The sequence below is a fragment of the Astatotilapia calliptera genome, chromosome 10 (assembly GCF_900246225.1).
Source record: "Astatotilapia calliptera chromosome 10, fAstCal1.2, whole genome shotgun sequence".
Lineage (NCBI taxonomy): Eukaryota > Metazoa > Chordata > Actinopteri > Cichliformes > Cichlidae > Astatotilapia > Astatotilapia calliptera.
This window is the reverse complement of record NC_039311.1, coordinates 27,853,811-27,870,432: the sequence shown is the minus strand read 5'-3', so window position 1 is coordinate 27,870,432 and position 16,622 is coordinate 27,853,811. Positions and strand designations below refer to the sequence as shown.

The 16,622-nt window shown below is 39.9% G+C and overlaps 1 protein-coding gene across 2 annotated transcripts in view; it reads left to right on the top strand.

Annotated features, from left to right (window-relative positions):
* Positions 1 to 16,622, top strand: part of doc2b (double C2-like domains, beta) — a 193,814-nt gene extending 177,192 nt beyond the window's left edge. For both annotated transcript variants that reach the window (XM_026183041.1, XM_026183042.1), the window contains 3 exons: positions 7,624 to 7,705; positions 10,423 to 10,519; positions 11,899 to 16,622. In XM_026183041.1, coding sequence (XP_026038826.1) covers positions 7,624 to 7,705; positions 10,423 to 10,519; positions 11,899 to 12,032 — 313 coding nt within the window. In that variant the 3' untranslated portion in view covers positions 12,033 to 16,622. The remainder of the gene's footprint in view (positions 1 to 7,623; positions 7,706 to 10,422; positions 10,520 to 11,898) is intronic.

The window sequence follows — 16,622 nt, the reverse complement described above, 5'->3', positions numbered from 1 at the left end:
GCTGTGCACACCTCGAGAACAAAAGCGCGACTCCTTTCAGTGGAGAGGGACCGGCAACAATTTTCCAACCGTCAGAGGACGGAAAAAAATCTTCCCCAAGCTTGAAGGACACCGAGGCTGATAATAGATTTACTGACTGATTCACGTGAAGGAGAATAAAGAAAATGTATAATCTGACACATAAACGGCGCCACAGGATTTCTCTGTCGCTACCTGATTTCTTCTAAGTGTCTATCTGAAGGATCAAGTCACAGCTGTCAATGAACGTTAAGCCATTTGCTCTAATGTGCTGGTAATGTCGGGGATATTCGGAAATTGCGCGAAAGTAGAATTCAGACACGCATTAGTCAACAAGGTAGTGGAGTACTTTACACTCTTTAATGGCCATTCAGTCAATGACAAGTACATTTCATCGGCTTTGAAGTAAAGAGTAGTATATTGTAAAACTCATAGGCATAGTTGTACTCTACAATCATGGCATACGCACACAGGGAAATATTTAAAGTCATCATATTGCAGAATTGCTTTGTTTGCATCGTAACTTTCACCCTTAGATTTTTTTTTTTTGCCAGGGGGTCAGTAATCCCATTACGTGATAACGATTAGGTTCGCCGCAGTGTCCTCATCAACAATTTCAGCTTCCACTCCCTCTGGGGTACACTTGTGAGGAATAACCCACTTAGCCTCCCTTTAAGTCTCTTTGTTACCTTGGGAAATTGAAGTCTGTGAGGGTCCAATGGGCACATAACAGAAGAGAGGGATGTGATGAGGTACTGTAATTGCAATGAAATATACCACATCAGAATGAGCAATACCACCCAAAAACTGTTCTTGGCCAAAAGCACAGAGGTGCTAAACAACATGCACTATGCTGGTTTTGAGATAAGTACAAAGTTGCCTTGTGCATCATTTATGAAAACAGAACAGAAGCAAAGGTCTAACCTTCACTCGTGCACACACACACACACACACACACACACACACACACACACACACACACACACACACACACACACACACACACACGCCTTCTTCCAGAGAAACAGCAGCACTAAGGCCCTGTTTTCTCCTCTGACTCACAAACTGCACCGAATGCAAACTGAAAATGATAAGCACATTGTTACATTTTGTGAGCACACCAGGAACGCCTCGGCTAATTTAAATAAATATGAAGTTTAATTTCGTTTGCATATTCCACAACATACTCTCAATTTTCTGTGTGGTACATACACTTCAACAAGGATAATGGAGTCTAAAATAACATAACATGTTCGTTTATGATGATGTTCTGAGCAGTTTTAGAGCTAGTTGTTAAACTGTTATGCATTATGCTGAGAGTCTTTAAATAATGCGTTCACCCATTTCATATACTAAGAAAACAAGACATCTAAGAAAATACTGCCTGACTGTAACTTTTAGGGTGAAAAAGCTTGTTACTGGAGCACTTCCCTCTAAGATACAGCCTTTTCACCCCTGACAGGAGCTCTTGTAATTGATATTGATATTTGTAGCCTTCATTTTCAAAACCAGTCTTAGTTGCCAGTTTTGCTCTTTAATCTAAAAGTTACAAAAATCTACCTTTTTAAAGGGTGGAGAGAAAAAAGGTGCAAAATTGTGCACATATTAACTTTATTATTATTGTACACTGATACATTTGGAGATGGATTGGCATTTGTATATAACTCAAAACTATCAACTGAAACTAAACACAATGTATTAAATTGTTTTTAATTTACTTAAAAGAAACAAAGTATCAGAGCAGTTACATTTTTATCTTATATACAGTGGGGCAAAAAAGTATTTAGTCAGCCACCGATTGTGCAAGTTCCCCCACTTAAAATGATGACAGAGGTCAGTAATTTGCACCAGAGGTACACTTCAACTGTGAGAGACAGAATGTGAAAAAAAATCCATGAATTCACATGGTAGGATTTGTAAAGAATTTATTCGTAAATTAGGGTGGCAAATAAGTATTTGGTCACCTCAAACAAGGAAAATCTCTGGCTCTCACAGACCTGTAACGTCTTCTGTAAGAAGCTTTTCTGTCCCCCACTCGTTACCTGTATGAATGGCACCTGTTTGAACTCATCATCTGTATAAAAGACACCTGTCCACAGCCTCAAACAGTCAGACTCCAAACTCCGCCATGGCCAAGACCAAAGAGCTTTCGAAGGACACCAGGAAAAGTATTGTAGACCTGCACCAGACTGGGAAGAGTGAATCTACAATAGGCAAGCAGCTTGGTGTGAAAAAATCAACTGTGGGAGCAATCATCAGAAAATGGAAGACATACAAGACCACTGATAATCTCCCTCGATCTGGGGCTCCACGCAAGATCTCATCCCGTGGGGTCAAAATGATCATGAGAACGGTGAGCAAAGATCCCAGAACCACACGGGGGGACCTGGTGAATGACCTGCAGAGAGCTGGGACCAAAGTAACAAAGGTCACCATCAGTAACACACTACAACGGCAGGGAATCAAATCCCGCAGTGCCAGACGTGTTCCGCTGCTGAAGCCAGTGCATGTCCAGGCCCGTCTGAAGTTTGCCAGAGAGCACATGGATGATACAGCAGAGGATTGGGAGAATGTCATGTGGTCAGATGAAACCAAAGTAGAACTTTTTGGTATAAACTCAACTCGTCGTGTTTGGAGGAAGAAGAATACTGAGTTGCATCCCAAGAACACCATACCTACTGTGAAGCATGGGGGTGGAAACATCATGCTATGGGGCTGTTTTTCTGCCAAGGGGACAGGACGACTGATCCGTGTTAAGGACAGAATGAATGGGGCCATGTATCGTGAGATTTTGAGCCAAAACCTCCTTCCATCAGTGAGAACTTTGAAGATGAAACGAGGCTGGGTCTTCCAACATGACAATGATCCAAAACACACCGCCCGGGCAACAAAGGAGTGGCTCCGTAAGAAGCATTTGAAAGTCCTGGAGTGGCCTAGCCAGTCTCCAGACCTCAACCCCATAGAAAATCTGTGGCGGGAGTTGAAAGTCCGTGTTGCTCGGCGACAGCCCCAAAACATCACTGCTCTCGAGAAGATCTGCATGGAGGAATGGGCCAAAATACCAGCTACTGTGTGTGCAAACCTGGTAAAGACCTATAGTAAACGTTTGACCTCTGTTATTGCCAACAAAGGTTATGTTACAAAGTATTGAGTTGTATTTTTGTTATTGACCAAATACTTATTTTCCACCCTGATTTACGAATAAATTCTTTACAAATCCTACCATGTGGATTCATGGATTTTTTTTTTTTTCACATTCTGTCTCTCACAGTTGAAGTGTACCTCTGGTGCAAATTACTGACCTCTGTCATCATTTTAGGTGGGGGAACTTGCACAATCGGTGGCTGACTAAATACTTTTTTGCCCCACTGTAGCTGCTCTTTATCTTGTTATCCACGTATCCAATTGCCACATTACACACTCTTTTATGATACTATTCCTTAAAATCTACACTCAAAAATGATTCTTAACCCTCAATAAACACAAATCAACAATGAGTTTATTTATTCCAGTTATTAAACATTTTGTGCTTGGTATGAACTGAATGTATACCAATCAGGTAAATGTCATTGGAATACTGAAAACAAAGAACACATAGTGTAAACAAGAGCAGTATCACTGAAGGGCGAGAGTCAAAACTTTGATCCTTTATTATAATTTTATTACAGTTTGATGACATCAGCCTGTCATGGCTTCATTGTAACATCATAGGGTGTTGTGCAGCTCTCTCCATGACACTTCTTATGATATATTACTCATAATGACCTTTGGCCATAACAATTAAGGTCAAGGTCGAACGCTTAGCCAGCCAAGATGCTCATGTCCCCCAAGCAGTGTTGGTCAAGTTACTTGAAAATGGTAATTAGTTACTAACAGTGTTGGGACTAACGCGTTATTAAGTAACGCGTTACAGTAACTACGTTATTATTGTGGTAACGAGCACGGTAACTAGTTATTATGCCAAAATCAGGAACGCGTTACTCGTTACTGGGATTTAGATAGGGTCGTTACTCGTTACTTCGTGTGGTGGCATCGCGGAGTTTCCACAGATTCAGTAACATTAGCAAGTGGTGGAGGCCAGCGGGTGGATGAAGGAAAAGGGACGCAGAAGGAAAAGAGACGCGAGGCGGCCGCCGGTCCAAGTGTGAACTGAACTTCAGGTAAGAAGTTATGACCTGCAGTCTCTCTGGGTCAGATATGAACCAAGTTTAAGTGCAGTTTATTTTCGTTATTCTAACTTTTTCCGTACTGCGTGCTAGCTAGCATGACGGAGTTTCTATACAGCTGGGTGGGTGCTATGAAGTTAATGATGTTGAACTTTATTTTGTTCATAAGTTATTAGAGTTGCCAACCATCCCGTCTGGTATTCAGAGAAAATATTACGCGTTTCTTATTGAGGTGAAAAGGAACAGTTTGTCCCGTAATTCAGCTACAATGAAAAAGGCACAAAGCTGTAGTTATTCTGTGTCTTTGCTGCACAGCTGCCTCTTCTTCTCTCATTCTCCCCCCTCCCTCTCCCGTTTCTACTTCAATCATGAAAACTGATCAATGATCAGCTGATCGGCTCTCTTATTTGTTTATTCCCCACTTTGCGCCGAAAGAGGAAACCAGCGGATGTCGCGCTAAACAACAGCAGCATGTTTAAGCTTGATCAGCTATTGTTAGAATTTATTTAATATTAATTTCTAGTATCAGCTGATGTTTGCTGGAGCCACAGCTGTAAAAAAGCTGCTGGTCAGGATGTCGGTTTGGATATGTGGTGAGAGGGAAACATGAAGATGAAACCAGGAGATGTCCTTACTGAATCATCAGAGCTGAACAGGTGATGGAGAAACAGGTTTACCTTTTAGGTGACATGAATGAGTTGAAGGGAAGTTATGAACTGTTTCTGAGAGACAAATAACACCAGGATCCTTTTTTAGGTAGCTGACAGCTGGTAACTGTGCAGGTGCAGATCTAGCAAAGTGTTGCCAGGGGTGCATGTAGGGCATTAACAGGGAAAAGGGGGGCACAAAGAAATACTTTTCTTTCTTATTCTCATTTCAAATGTCTCGCTTTTAAAAAAATAATTATCTGAATCTTACAACAAACGATTGATAGATTGATGCATATATACCATCAAAACAGTGTACATCACTGTCACAATAGTGTTTATTTTCATTCAAAGGCTTTATGATTTTTCCTATAATGGTGGGCCAGTCTCTAGTCAAAATGTCCGGGCCAATTTTCTGTCCCAGTCCAGCCCTGTATGCAGCTCATCTGCAGTCTGGTGTTACCTACATCTTCCTATTCAGAAGGCAGAATTTCCGAGTTCTGAGTACAATCGAAAGCACCACGACTGCAGTTTTTGTGTTGGATGTAAAAGGCGCACATGACGCTGTGACGTAGGCTAGAATCATGGCAGCAGTCAACGACGGTCCAGGCGTGGGATTTCTCTCGTGGAAATATGCACATTATCTTTTCCTTTCTATTGGTAGGTGGCACAGTGCATTTGTGGCAAGTAAGCAAGCTAGAAGACTGGCAAAGTTATGGAAGAAACACATTAACAAGAGAATTCTGAGTAAAACCAAAGTTACTTTCCCTAGTAACTAGTTACTTTGAAAGTAACGAGTAACTTGAAGTAACTGAGTTACTTTTGAGAGAAGTAACTAGTAATGTAACTAAGTTACTATTTTAAAGTAACTTACCCAACACTGGTTACTAATTACTGATTACTTCTCCAAAAAAGTAATCCATTATGTTACTGATTTTATGTTTTATGTTACTTTATGCACATTGCATCAAGCAGAAATTAAATTATATGCAACTGTCTTTGATTGGAAGAAATTTGTTTAACATTTAAACCTATTTTCTGCATATTTCAGTATATTAAAAGAATAATTATATATGCTAAAAGTAATGTCAGTACTTCCGAGCTTTAAATGCTGTATGCTAGTACTCTCTCCCGCACTCCATATTATCCATTGTTGATCTACGCACGTCTGTTGCTGCCACGCACGTCGCACGCTTGTACGTCATTGTCATGAGACACTCTCACAAACAAAACCACGGTTTAGTAACGCAGCATGCTTACGGTGAATGTAACAGTAATCTAATTACTTTTTTTGCAATAGTAATCCCTTTAATTACTCGTTACTTGAAAAAGGTAATCAGATTACATCTCTGCCCCTCTTGAAAGCTTATTTTTGTAAAGTTAAATCTGAACATGATATGTTGAAACTGTGGACCCTGGAGTGCTAATAAAGAGACACACAAACAAACAGAACGATTGCATGCTCCCTCCCTTCATCGGCAGAATAATGTGTATGAAAATTATATTTTTAAATAAAAAAGTTAATTTGGTAACACTTCAAAATAATTCTTTTTTTGTCCTGCAAAAACCTGGCTTAGTATATTTGTGGGTCAATATATTACATTGTAATTTAAATAAAATACCTTGATATTCCATTACATTACAGGGGAATTACTCCTGAGTTGAGGCCACATTATAAAGTGTTACTGGCCATTTATACTGTGTTTATCAGCTATAAAACGAGAGAGTTTTTGAAACTGGAAAATTAGTTTTACCCTCTGCAGTCCTCAAGCTTTATTGACAAATCACATTTGAGCTGGCTTTGGATGCTTGCAGGTAAACAGTCCCTGTGATGGCCAAATGAAGCACTGCATTTGCCAAAAAAGAAGTTTATTAACTTTTCAAAATGTGTCACCGGCACACAGCATAGTAAGCTTTACCCCGCCATATCCACCGGCTACACTGGAAGCCCCCAGATTTTGGCAGTCAGCAGAGAATAGTTTATAGGTTACTGCTGCATGCCTGAGTCACAGTAACAGCAGTACATATCACAGGCTCTAAAATGTTAATCTCGCTAAAAACCTAAAGAAATAAACATGAATTAGTTTTGTCTAAGGTCTAGCAAAGTGAAGTGTGGTATGACTCCCAGAAGCTCCACAAAAAAAGGTTGGAAAGCCAATAATAGGAACAAATGACCAACATCCAGAAACCTCACACAGAGAATCTGAGATGAAGGGTTTAAATAAACTAGAGACTGGAGACCTTCTCTGCAGTAATGCGCAGGAGTATCGACTGATTTTGGAAATGTCTTTTTGTTATGAGGTGAGATGTCTTCTCCACGGTAATCTCATCAAGCAGACACTAGAGTGAAATGTTATTGTTTAACTAACCACGTGTGGGACATCAATCTTGATAGAGTGGGACTGCAGCTGCAGGGGAAAGCACCACAAGGTCTTTGGATTGCAAGCTGAGAAAAGAAAAGCCTTAATAACATCTGGAGTTTCTAAAAATCAGATGATGTAGTGATTTAGTGTGTGTGTAGTGTAATGTAATGCAGCTGTGTGGTTGAATGTAGGGCAGTCCCACAGCACCCCCTGGAGGACAGAACAATATAACAGCTGAGAAATGTACAGTGTGCTGTCTGACCACTGTGTGAGGCTTCACATTACTGATGGTGGTTTCAAATAACACATGAGCACCGTGTGCTCTGCAGGGATATGTAATATTTTCATTTTTGCTGTTTCACTCATAAATATAAGCATCAGAAAATTGTATTAAATCTTCTTTTCTTTCCTCCCCTCTCTGTCCTGCAGGTATCTGAAGCCAGACGAGAACAAAAAGTCAAAGCACAAGACTGCTGTGAAAAAGAAGACGCTCAATCCTGAGTTCAATGAGGTATAAACCACAGCTAAACCTTGCAGCATTTCTTTCTATTTTATTCCTGTTTATTGTTGCCTGAGCTTTATCTGGTGCTTTATGTGCTGAGCGACCTTCATAACCCTGGGACCAACAAAAGCCACTTTGACAGGGCAACACTGTTGGAATTTTTCTTAATTCATAACAAGATGGCTTTTTAAAAAAGCTGCAGAACCAAAAAATAACTTAAATAATTAAAGTCCTGTTTAGCCAAGTGTTTACCACTGAAGACGGGCTAAAACTCAGGTGTATTTTATCAGGACTGAACTTCTATTGATCTTCTCTTATAAAACCGATGAGCCAAGTTACTGACTGGTTAACTTATTAAGTGACTGTTTAGTCCTATCAATGCCTGAAGCTCTGAAGCTTTGAAAATAAAGTTTTAATGGCTCTATCTGCACCAATAAATACTTTTTGCAGTGGTAATAATAAGAGAGAAAAATTCATATTTAATGTAAAAGTTTTCTTTATAGTGGCAAACCTTCAGATTTTATAAAACCTGTAGTTTGTCTTCTCCTTTTCCCTTTTCATAGTGTATGCCTTCAGGATTCTGATATTTTATTGCAAATATTACATATAAGAAATATAGTTTCTAACCTGATACATTTAATGGTAAAAACATTAAACAATGATATAACCCAGTCATTTGTCGGCTTGGTTTTAGAACTATAAACACTCCTTTGGTTTATTGAATCTATAAGTGGGCATATTTTGATGTGAGAGCGCTAAGCTGACAGCTAACACTAACAAGCTTGGTTAACCTAAAAAGTAAAACCAACATGAAGGGGTCTGTTTTACATTGTTACATTGTTGTTACATTGTTGTTACATTGTTGTTACATTACTGTTACATTACATCTACATTGTTTTAACCCCCATGGGGTTGTAAAAAGGCTTCAAGTTATATAGAAGTGTATCAGAAAATGTGAGGCTTCAAAACATCAAGATGGCGATGGCGGTTTCATCATGAGACACCGTGTGCTTTAATCCCACAGGTCTAGAGACCAGTCAGCTACCTGCTGGTAGCTGATAGGTGAAACTGGTTCCAAAGAGACATACAGTATGGTACTGCACCAAAAGCCTCCCTGTGGTGTTTGTGGTCACTTGCAGATCAGTATTGTCACATTTAATTTGTATGGAACACACCAAGCTGTCTGCAAACACTTGCCAACTACTCACCAAGCGACAGTAAAAGTTGCACCTTTACAAATGTTAAGGCACAACCTTTACTCTGAAAGTTCAAGTTTCACTGCCACTCAGCAAGTAGCTGATCAGTGTTTCCAGACACGTCACCGTCTTCCATGCAAACTGCAGACAACCACAGCAATCTTCTAGTGTCCAAGAAGGTTTTTATGCATCACCCTCTTTCAACTAGTCTCACCTAGTGACAGCAGTTGCCAGGGTTTTGCCTAGTTTGTCTGTTATTGGTACTCATATCCATCGTTTATGATGGACATAAACATCATAAACGATGGCTGTAAGATTATAATATGTATGTAAAAACTGGCACTGTACTGACAGTTGCAAAGTACAATTAACTTTAACTTTTAACTGTAGTTTGCAACTGTGAGTACTTTGCAAACATTTAGCAGCTGAAAAGCCAGAGTTAAAAGGACAATGCGTTTTAGTTTATAAAAGCAAGTCAGTATTTCTGGCCCAGTTGTCCAAAAATGTAAATAATGTTTGTTAAAACAGGGAGCTTAATATAATTTTGAACGCTATTGCATTGCCTCCAGACCTTTACCATGCTGTATACCGCTGCTTTGACCGTGAAGGAAGCAATTTAAGTAATCAACCTTTATGTTCTTCTTAGCTGAGCCGGAGCTCCTCAGTCTCACAGCCAAACACCTCCCTTCATGGCTGATTTTAAATTGTATTGAAATCAGACAGGTGCTGCTTCGGCCACGTTTTGAACAAGAATGCCAAACATGTTTTTGAGGCTGAACGGGCCACAGGGCAGCTCGGCTCGGACGTTTCTGCTTGTATACGAGTGGACGTACCCCAGCCGAACGCTCACACAGGCCAGCGACTTGACATTTCCTCTGACATTTTTTTGCGCCCATACTCTTCCATCACCTCCTGGCCTTTCCGTTGGAGACAAGCAATGAGGTCCTCCTCCATATCGAGGCTCTGGTTTCATTAAGGTGATTGAACCGCAGATTGTTGCTTCGCAAACTGCAAATTGATTTCAGAAGAAAATGCTTGTTTCATTTAGTGGACAGTGGACTGTATCGATTACACTGTCATGCTGTTACAGAAGCCGTGTGTGTATTCCGCATTTAATTTCCTCCGCTCCAAGTTTAAGATACGTTGACACCTTTGCTGTGCTGTGAGTTTCCTTAACTAACGAAAATGAGTCTGGTTATGTAGTGACTGAAAAAAACATTAGAGCGAGAAGAGCTAGATTAAACAGCGTCTTGTTTAAGGCACTAACAAAATATTAAAACCTAATGAGGCGTTCTGAATGAATTTCAGCAGGAAATGAAACAAAAGCTTTCAGAATTGTTTTGATAATTATGCAAACCGAAAAACTGCACATTAGAGTGTTTTTGTGTGTGTGTGTGACGATGGTCCATCAGAATAAATAAACTCTTAAAGCCCCAACGTGGTGATCTGAAAAGATGAGGTATTATTAATCATGTGTTTTGAGAGAGAAAATTGTGGAGCTCTTATTTTGCCCTCTTTTATTTTCTGCAGGAGTTCTGTTATGACATAAAATATGCAGACCTCACCAAAAAGACCTTGGAGGTGACCGTATGGGACTACGACATTGGAAAGTCGAATGACTTCATAGGTAAGCAGTGCTGGGCTTCACTGTGCTGACACTTTGAGACTCCCTGAGGGTTACTGGGGTCTGCATGTTTTTAAGGACTTGTTTCGGTTTGCATTTCCAACATGAAAAGGAATGCAAACACAAACTAACTGCTGCTACAACAAAAAGATGGAGATCAACACAGGTGGGATTGTGTGTTTGTTGTGTAATGAGACTTTTAAGGGCGATGGAAAAGCTGTGATTGTGTGGCGTGGATATTTCACAGTCTTAAGAATAATTGTAACATTATCCATAAATTCCAAAAAAGGGTAAAGAAATCTAAAGAAGTAGCTATTAAACGAGGTCCAACTCAAAAAGATGTCACAACTGAGGTTAATATAATAACATTATGAATAACCCCCCCCCAAAACAATGTAATATAACAAGTCAACACATAATATGATAAATCATAATGAACTTACACATTATCACAATATATATGATCACATTTTGAAAAATGTGCCATGTCCTGTGCTTTCAAATCACAGCTGGAATCTTCTGTTTCCTGTTTGTCTGTATAAAAAGCCAATCAGATCTTTGGAGCTCAGGGGAAACACAAGACCTCAGATGTATCTGCAGTACTGTGACAAAGTTTTCACAGCACTCTGTGCAGCCATGTGAAAAGCTAAGTACGTCCTCACTGCTTCCAGAGGAATATAAAGTGTAAATAGCAGCTAAGTGCTAATCAAATGCACTAAATCAACCGATCATCAGTTTGTGTGAGCACCACGGTTAAAGCTTTGGCAATTTTGCTGGTCTGGAGCATTCAGATGTATGTTAACACAATGGCACAATCTTCCGAAGAGAGGACGTCCCAGCAAATTCACCCCAAGGTCGGATTGTGCAGCGCACAGAGAAGCTGCAAAAAATCTCAGACTCAACAGGCCTCAGTTAACATGTTCACTGCTGAAGTGCATGACTATAGCATTAGAAAAAGACTGAACAAGTAGGGCAGCACAGCTCAGGTTTGCAAAGTTGCATCCGAATAAACCAAAAGACTATTGTAACAACGTTCTTTGGCCATATGAGACTAAATGTTCAACCATAATGGACAGCACTACATTTGGCATAAATTTCTGGAGGGTGCTGTAACTTTTAATATAGGATGAACATATAAGGATTTTTATTTTAATGTGAGCCGTGCAAAGTCCAGTGATGCAACACACAGAGCTGGAAATGAACATAACTGATTCTCTTTAGTAAACCAACTTATAAATAATTTGTAAAAGGTTTTTCATCTTTAATATTGTTTTTCAGCTGTTTTATGATGCTAAGAATATAAACTGATATTATAATGTGATGCATTATAAGTCTCCTGTCTTTCTAATAAGAACTCATTCTGTGTTTGTGCCTCCTTTTAGGTGGTGTATCTCTGGGTATCAATGCAAATGGAGAAAGGCTCAAGCACTGGTTTGACTGCCTCAAAAACAAGGACAAAAAAATTGAACGCTGGCACACGTTGACCAATGAATTACCTGGTTCATTAAATGACTGAACACACACAATCCTTCGTCCAACCTGTTCGCCGGCTGCACCAGGACTCCCGCATCCTCCCCGTCCTCTCCACCCAGGTCGTCTTCTCTGGGTCGCCCTCGTGTTGCCCGCATCGACCTGAGACGCCTCTCTTTGGGAATACACAGTATTTCCTCTCCACAGGGCTGAGTTTAAAACATACACATCTCATGTTTGTGTTCAACAACACTTTCACACATACAGAAAGGAGGTTGCACCGCTGCTCATTTCATGTTTTTAAGAGAAATTCAATCCACAAGATGACTGACAGGGATTGTAGTGTTGACTTTAAAGGATTCTTGTATGAACGGTGGAAGATAAAAGAAGCAAAATCTATTTGATGAGATCTTTTACAGCAGTTAAAGAATTTCCACTAATCCATAAAGCTGCACAGGAAAAACCTCATGATTTCAATTTCATGGCTATGAGCAGTCTTAGGATTTAAAGTAGTGGATACACTAACAAAGGATGTAGCAAATATTTCGTATTACTAATACAAGTTCTAGATTTGGAGCATGTATTTTCCATTTGGGAAGATGAGAGCAATGCCATAGAGACTTCGTGTAGTTTATGGAGAACAGTCTTTAAAGGTTGAGGTCTCATTATGCTTCAAACCATGTCTGAACCATAACTCTAACTAAAAAACTGCTGTTTTGTTTGTTTGATAGAGTTAATAGTGAAGCTTGTGTAAAGGCAAAAACTCCACAGAGAAAGAGAGCTGGGTTGTGGCAAGAGTTGCCTAAAGCTACTTTATATTGTAAGCCAAATAATCTACAATAATAAACAGCAACCTCTAACAATTAGAAGGCCCCCAATGTGCAAGTAGAGTGACACTAGCGAGAGTGGGAAGGAAGAACTCCCTTTAAACAGGAAGAAACCAGAGATTAATGAGTAAATGCAAAGTGGTCTGCAAACACATCGAGAGTGAGTCTTAAGTAGAAAGGAGTTACAATGCCCTCCAATACTCACTAACTTTATTCTGTAAAGATAGTTTCAGTTATTTTAAACCATAAGTTAATAAAATAATTTTTGCTTTTTGCAGTTCTAAAGCAGAAAACCTTTTTTTTAATTGTGGGTTTTACTTGTTAAGAAAGATATTGCAAACAATATCAACCTGCTGGCATCATATTTAATCCATCTGTGGCCAGTTTAAAGAATATAGTTACATTTGATTTCAATATGTCTAAATTACAACAAAAAAGTATACTTTCACAGCCTCCACCATCTATTTGGATTCAGCTGTAGACTGATGTATAGTATGTGGGAGTCAGATTTCATCACAGCACCAGATGGCGAGTCATCCATCCATTTGTTTTTTCATGCTTATCCAACTACGAGTCATATTGGAGCTGCGCTGGGTACACCCTGGACCCTTCGTGTGAGTCCATCATAGGCCTAACGTGAAGAGACAGTCACACGCTCCCCAATTAATATCAGCAACGATGGATAGCTGAATGCGAGACTCCTGCCATGCAGTTGTCATTTGAGAGTGTATCATTCACTTTCACCGTGACAGAGAGCAATGATCATATGAAAGGTTCGGCTTTGGAAGATGTGGGTGAGAAACTTGAGAAAGATCCAGATCCCAGTGTGGCACATCATGGGCTCGATATACAGTAACTGTGCCTATCTCTGGTTACAACAAAGAATCTAAGTAGTATAACAGAAGAAAAGGCCCAAAGGTGGTGCATCAGGTCTGAATTGAGCTTTTTTCACATTCATAGGGTTTTGCACTGTAAAATTCAGTTAAAACAGAGTTACCTTTACCTCCCAAAGAGTCTGAAGAAGAACATTTAGCAGACACAGCCTCACCTCTAGTGTTTTTCTTCACACGCTAATGTTTTTTAGCCACAACAACAGAATCGTACTTCTTTCCAAATTCACTATAGTGAAATTCAAGGCAATGGTCGTCATTTTGAGGGAGTGGAGCATATCAAATACAGTGTCTACAAAAAGTCCTGGAAGCAGTGCAGGGATTCAAAAGGAGACAAACTTAGAGGGCACAGATGTGTTTAAACCAGGCATGCACAATGTGTCTCTGTAGCTTCTTAGTCATCCAGGTCACGTTAGTGTAGAAAGCCTGAGAAAAGAGACAACTAGACTTCTTTAAATTTGTGAAGATGTTTGACTTCAATAGGTCACATGATGGTCACATGATGGGTTGGGCCAAAGTATGATGGTACCGACCCTCTTGTGACTCGTGATAAATCACATGACCTTTTGTTTTTAGAATTGAAGAAGTCCAGTTACCTCTTTTTTTTTTTTTTAAAGCTCTTTAGACTTTTTAGCTACGGTGTTGAAGACACACGTGTAAACAACAAGGTTAATATGGCTGCTACATATAATTATATAAAGATGGGATCGTTGTTTGAAGCATGTTGAGGCCTTGATAGGCAGTATCACAACTGGAGCAACCACCCTAACCCGTCCCTGAAATCTAAGGCACTCTGGGTTACTAAGGTAACAAAGTCTGGCTTTAAATCCATGTAAAAACTGATGCTCTCCTTTAAGGTTAAAACAAGAGGTTAAAGAACTAATACGCTAACGTTGAACGTAAATTCCTTCTTAAGGCTTCTTTACAGCAGTTATTCATGGCATCCCTGCATGTTTCTGTATGAGACATGACAAAATGTCACCAACTATGTGAACCAACCACCGATTAAGTTCCAACTGTCATCTGCTGACTTTTGTGGTCGAGGATCGAGGCTCTGCAAGTGTTTGCTCCATTCAGTCATCCCATCCAGACTTCAAAAAAATCAGAAAAACTGAAACCAGTGAGCGTTATAATATAATTGAGAGGTGAATCATGGGTACAAGGCCGCAGCGCTGTTTTCAATCAGCTGGATTTTCTTTGTGGTCAAAAATAACTTCTTAAGTTTGAGACTTCTTAAGAGTGAAAGAAAATGGGTTCAAACGTCAAGGGCATGATTACATTTCTTTCGAACTGCAAACAGCAAAGTGCCCCTGAGTCAATCTGAGGCAGATGGTCACTTAGACAAGTGCAAAAAACACAGAATAGTAACGATACTGTGGGGTTTTGTGATTATCCAGGAGCTGCATGGATATGAATATAGGCAGAAAAAGCTCATTGTTCTGATGCTCTGTGGTCATATTTCATGCAGAAAATAAGAAACATCCATAGTCGCTATGTGCAGTCGTCACGCCACACAGCGTGCTCCAGTGTTGGAAAGCTGAGTGCAGCTGTAATCAACAACAGAATGAAGTTCAGTGGGTGACCCGTCTGGTGAAAATCACTTGTTGAGCCACAATGCCACCTGATTGGGAAGCTCTATTGTGTGTGTGTGTGTGTGTGTGTGTGTGTGTGTGTGTGTGTGCAGCTTATTGTTTACACTACTGAAAATTAGTTTCGCTGATGGCATTTTCAGCTGGATGAAAATGTACCTGCTGTTTGTCAAAAGGGCCGAATTTCAAAAACAGGAAGTTTACATCAAATGTTTAAAAAGAGAAAAAATAGAAATTAAAACACAAAAAGCATGTATTGTTTACAACAGCCTATTCCTGCTGAAGTTCAAGTTTGCTGCTAAACGGGCAAACGCGCCCTCTTTGGCTGAAGTCACTGCGGTCGTTCAGTCGTGCAATGCGACCTTCGCTAAGACGGATGAGAAGGGCAGCATTTTTAATATACTAGCAGTGTATGTGTATTGTTACTATATTGTTGTTTTTTTATGTGAGCACCTCCACTAGAAATGTATCAAACAGAATGTACATGTTTAACCCCTTCTATTCCACAGTAAGTCCTGCACCTTAGTGCTCTGTAGTGTTCATATTGTTCATACGTCGGATCTGAAGCTCTGTATTTGAGCACACGTATCTGGGAATAGAGATGGTTGAACTCACTCCCCTGCAGCGGACTACCAGGGCTTATCTCGCTCAAAAAATTCTAAGTGAGTTAACATTTTACTTTGAATGACTTATGATTGTTTTAATTTTAATATATTTTGTCGAAGTGGACCTACTATGCTTATCCTTGCTTTCTGTCACATACATACTGTTCCAATGATCTCTGCTCGTATTAATTACGGTCAAAGGTTCAAATACTGAGCCCAGCATGCGTGCAGGTAATTCCTGTGAGCCAATTTCATTCCTGTTTTTCAGGAAAGTATGATGTGACATCATTCTGGGCTATTTCAGGATAAAGAGAGTAAGTCCTGAATTTGGTCACTGGGAGCTGCTCTGGTTGTGTGATTGAAGGGGAAGCTAATCCTACGTGAGCTGGATTCTGATATTCCAAACTCCAGGAGAACTATATTCTCACTTTTTTTTTAATCAGTCATTATAAATAAAAACAGATCTAAGTTATATTTTAAGTGTTAGTATGTTAGCTAAGTCTTGCTTATTTGGTTGACCTGCAAATTTTCATTCAAGTTAGATGCACGTCATTTCGTCTTGTGGTCAGTGGCTCTGTGCCCTACAAGTGAGCCCTGCCCCTCATTTTGAGAACCACTGGCTCAACAGACTGGTATGTTTGTGCCTGGGTCCCATACAGCAACCCCCGGGACTCGGACCGTGAAATTTATGGTTTTCAGGGTTTTTATCGGTTTTTTAAGCGTTA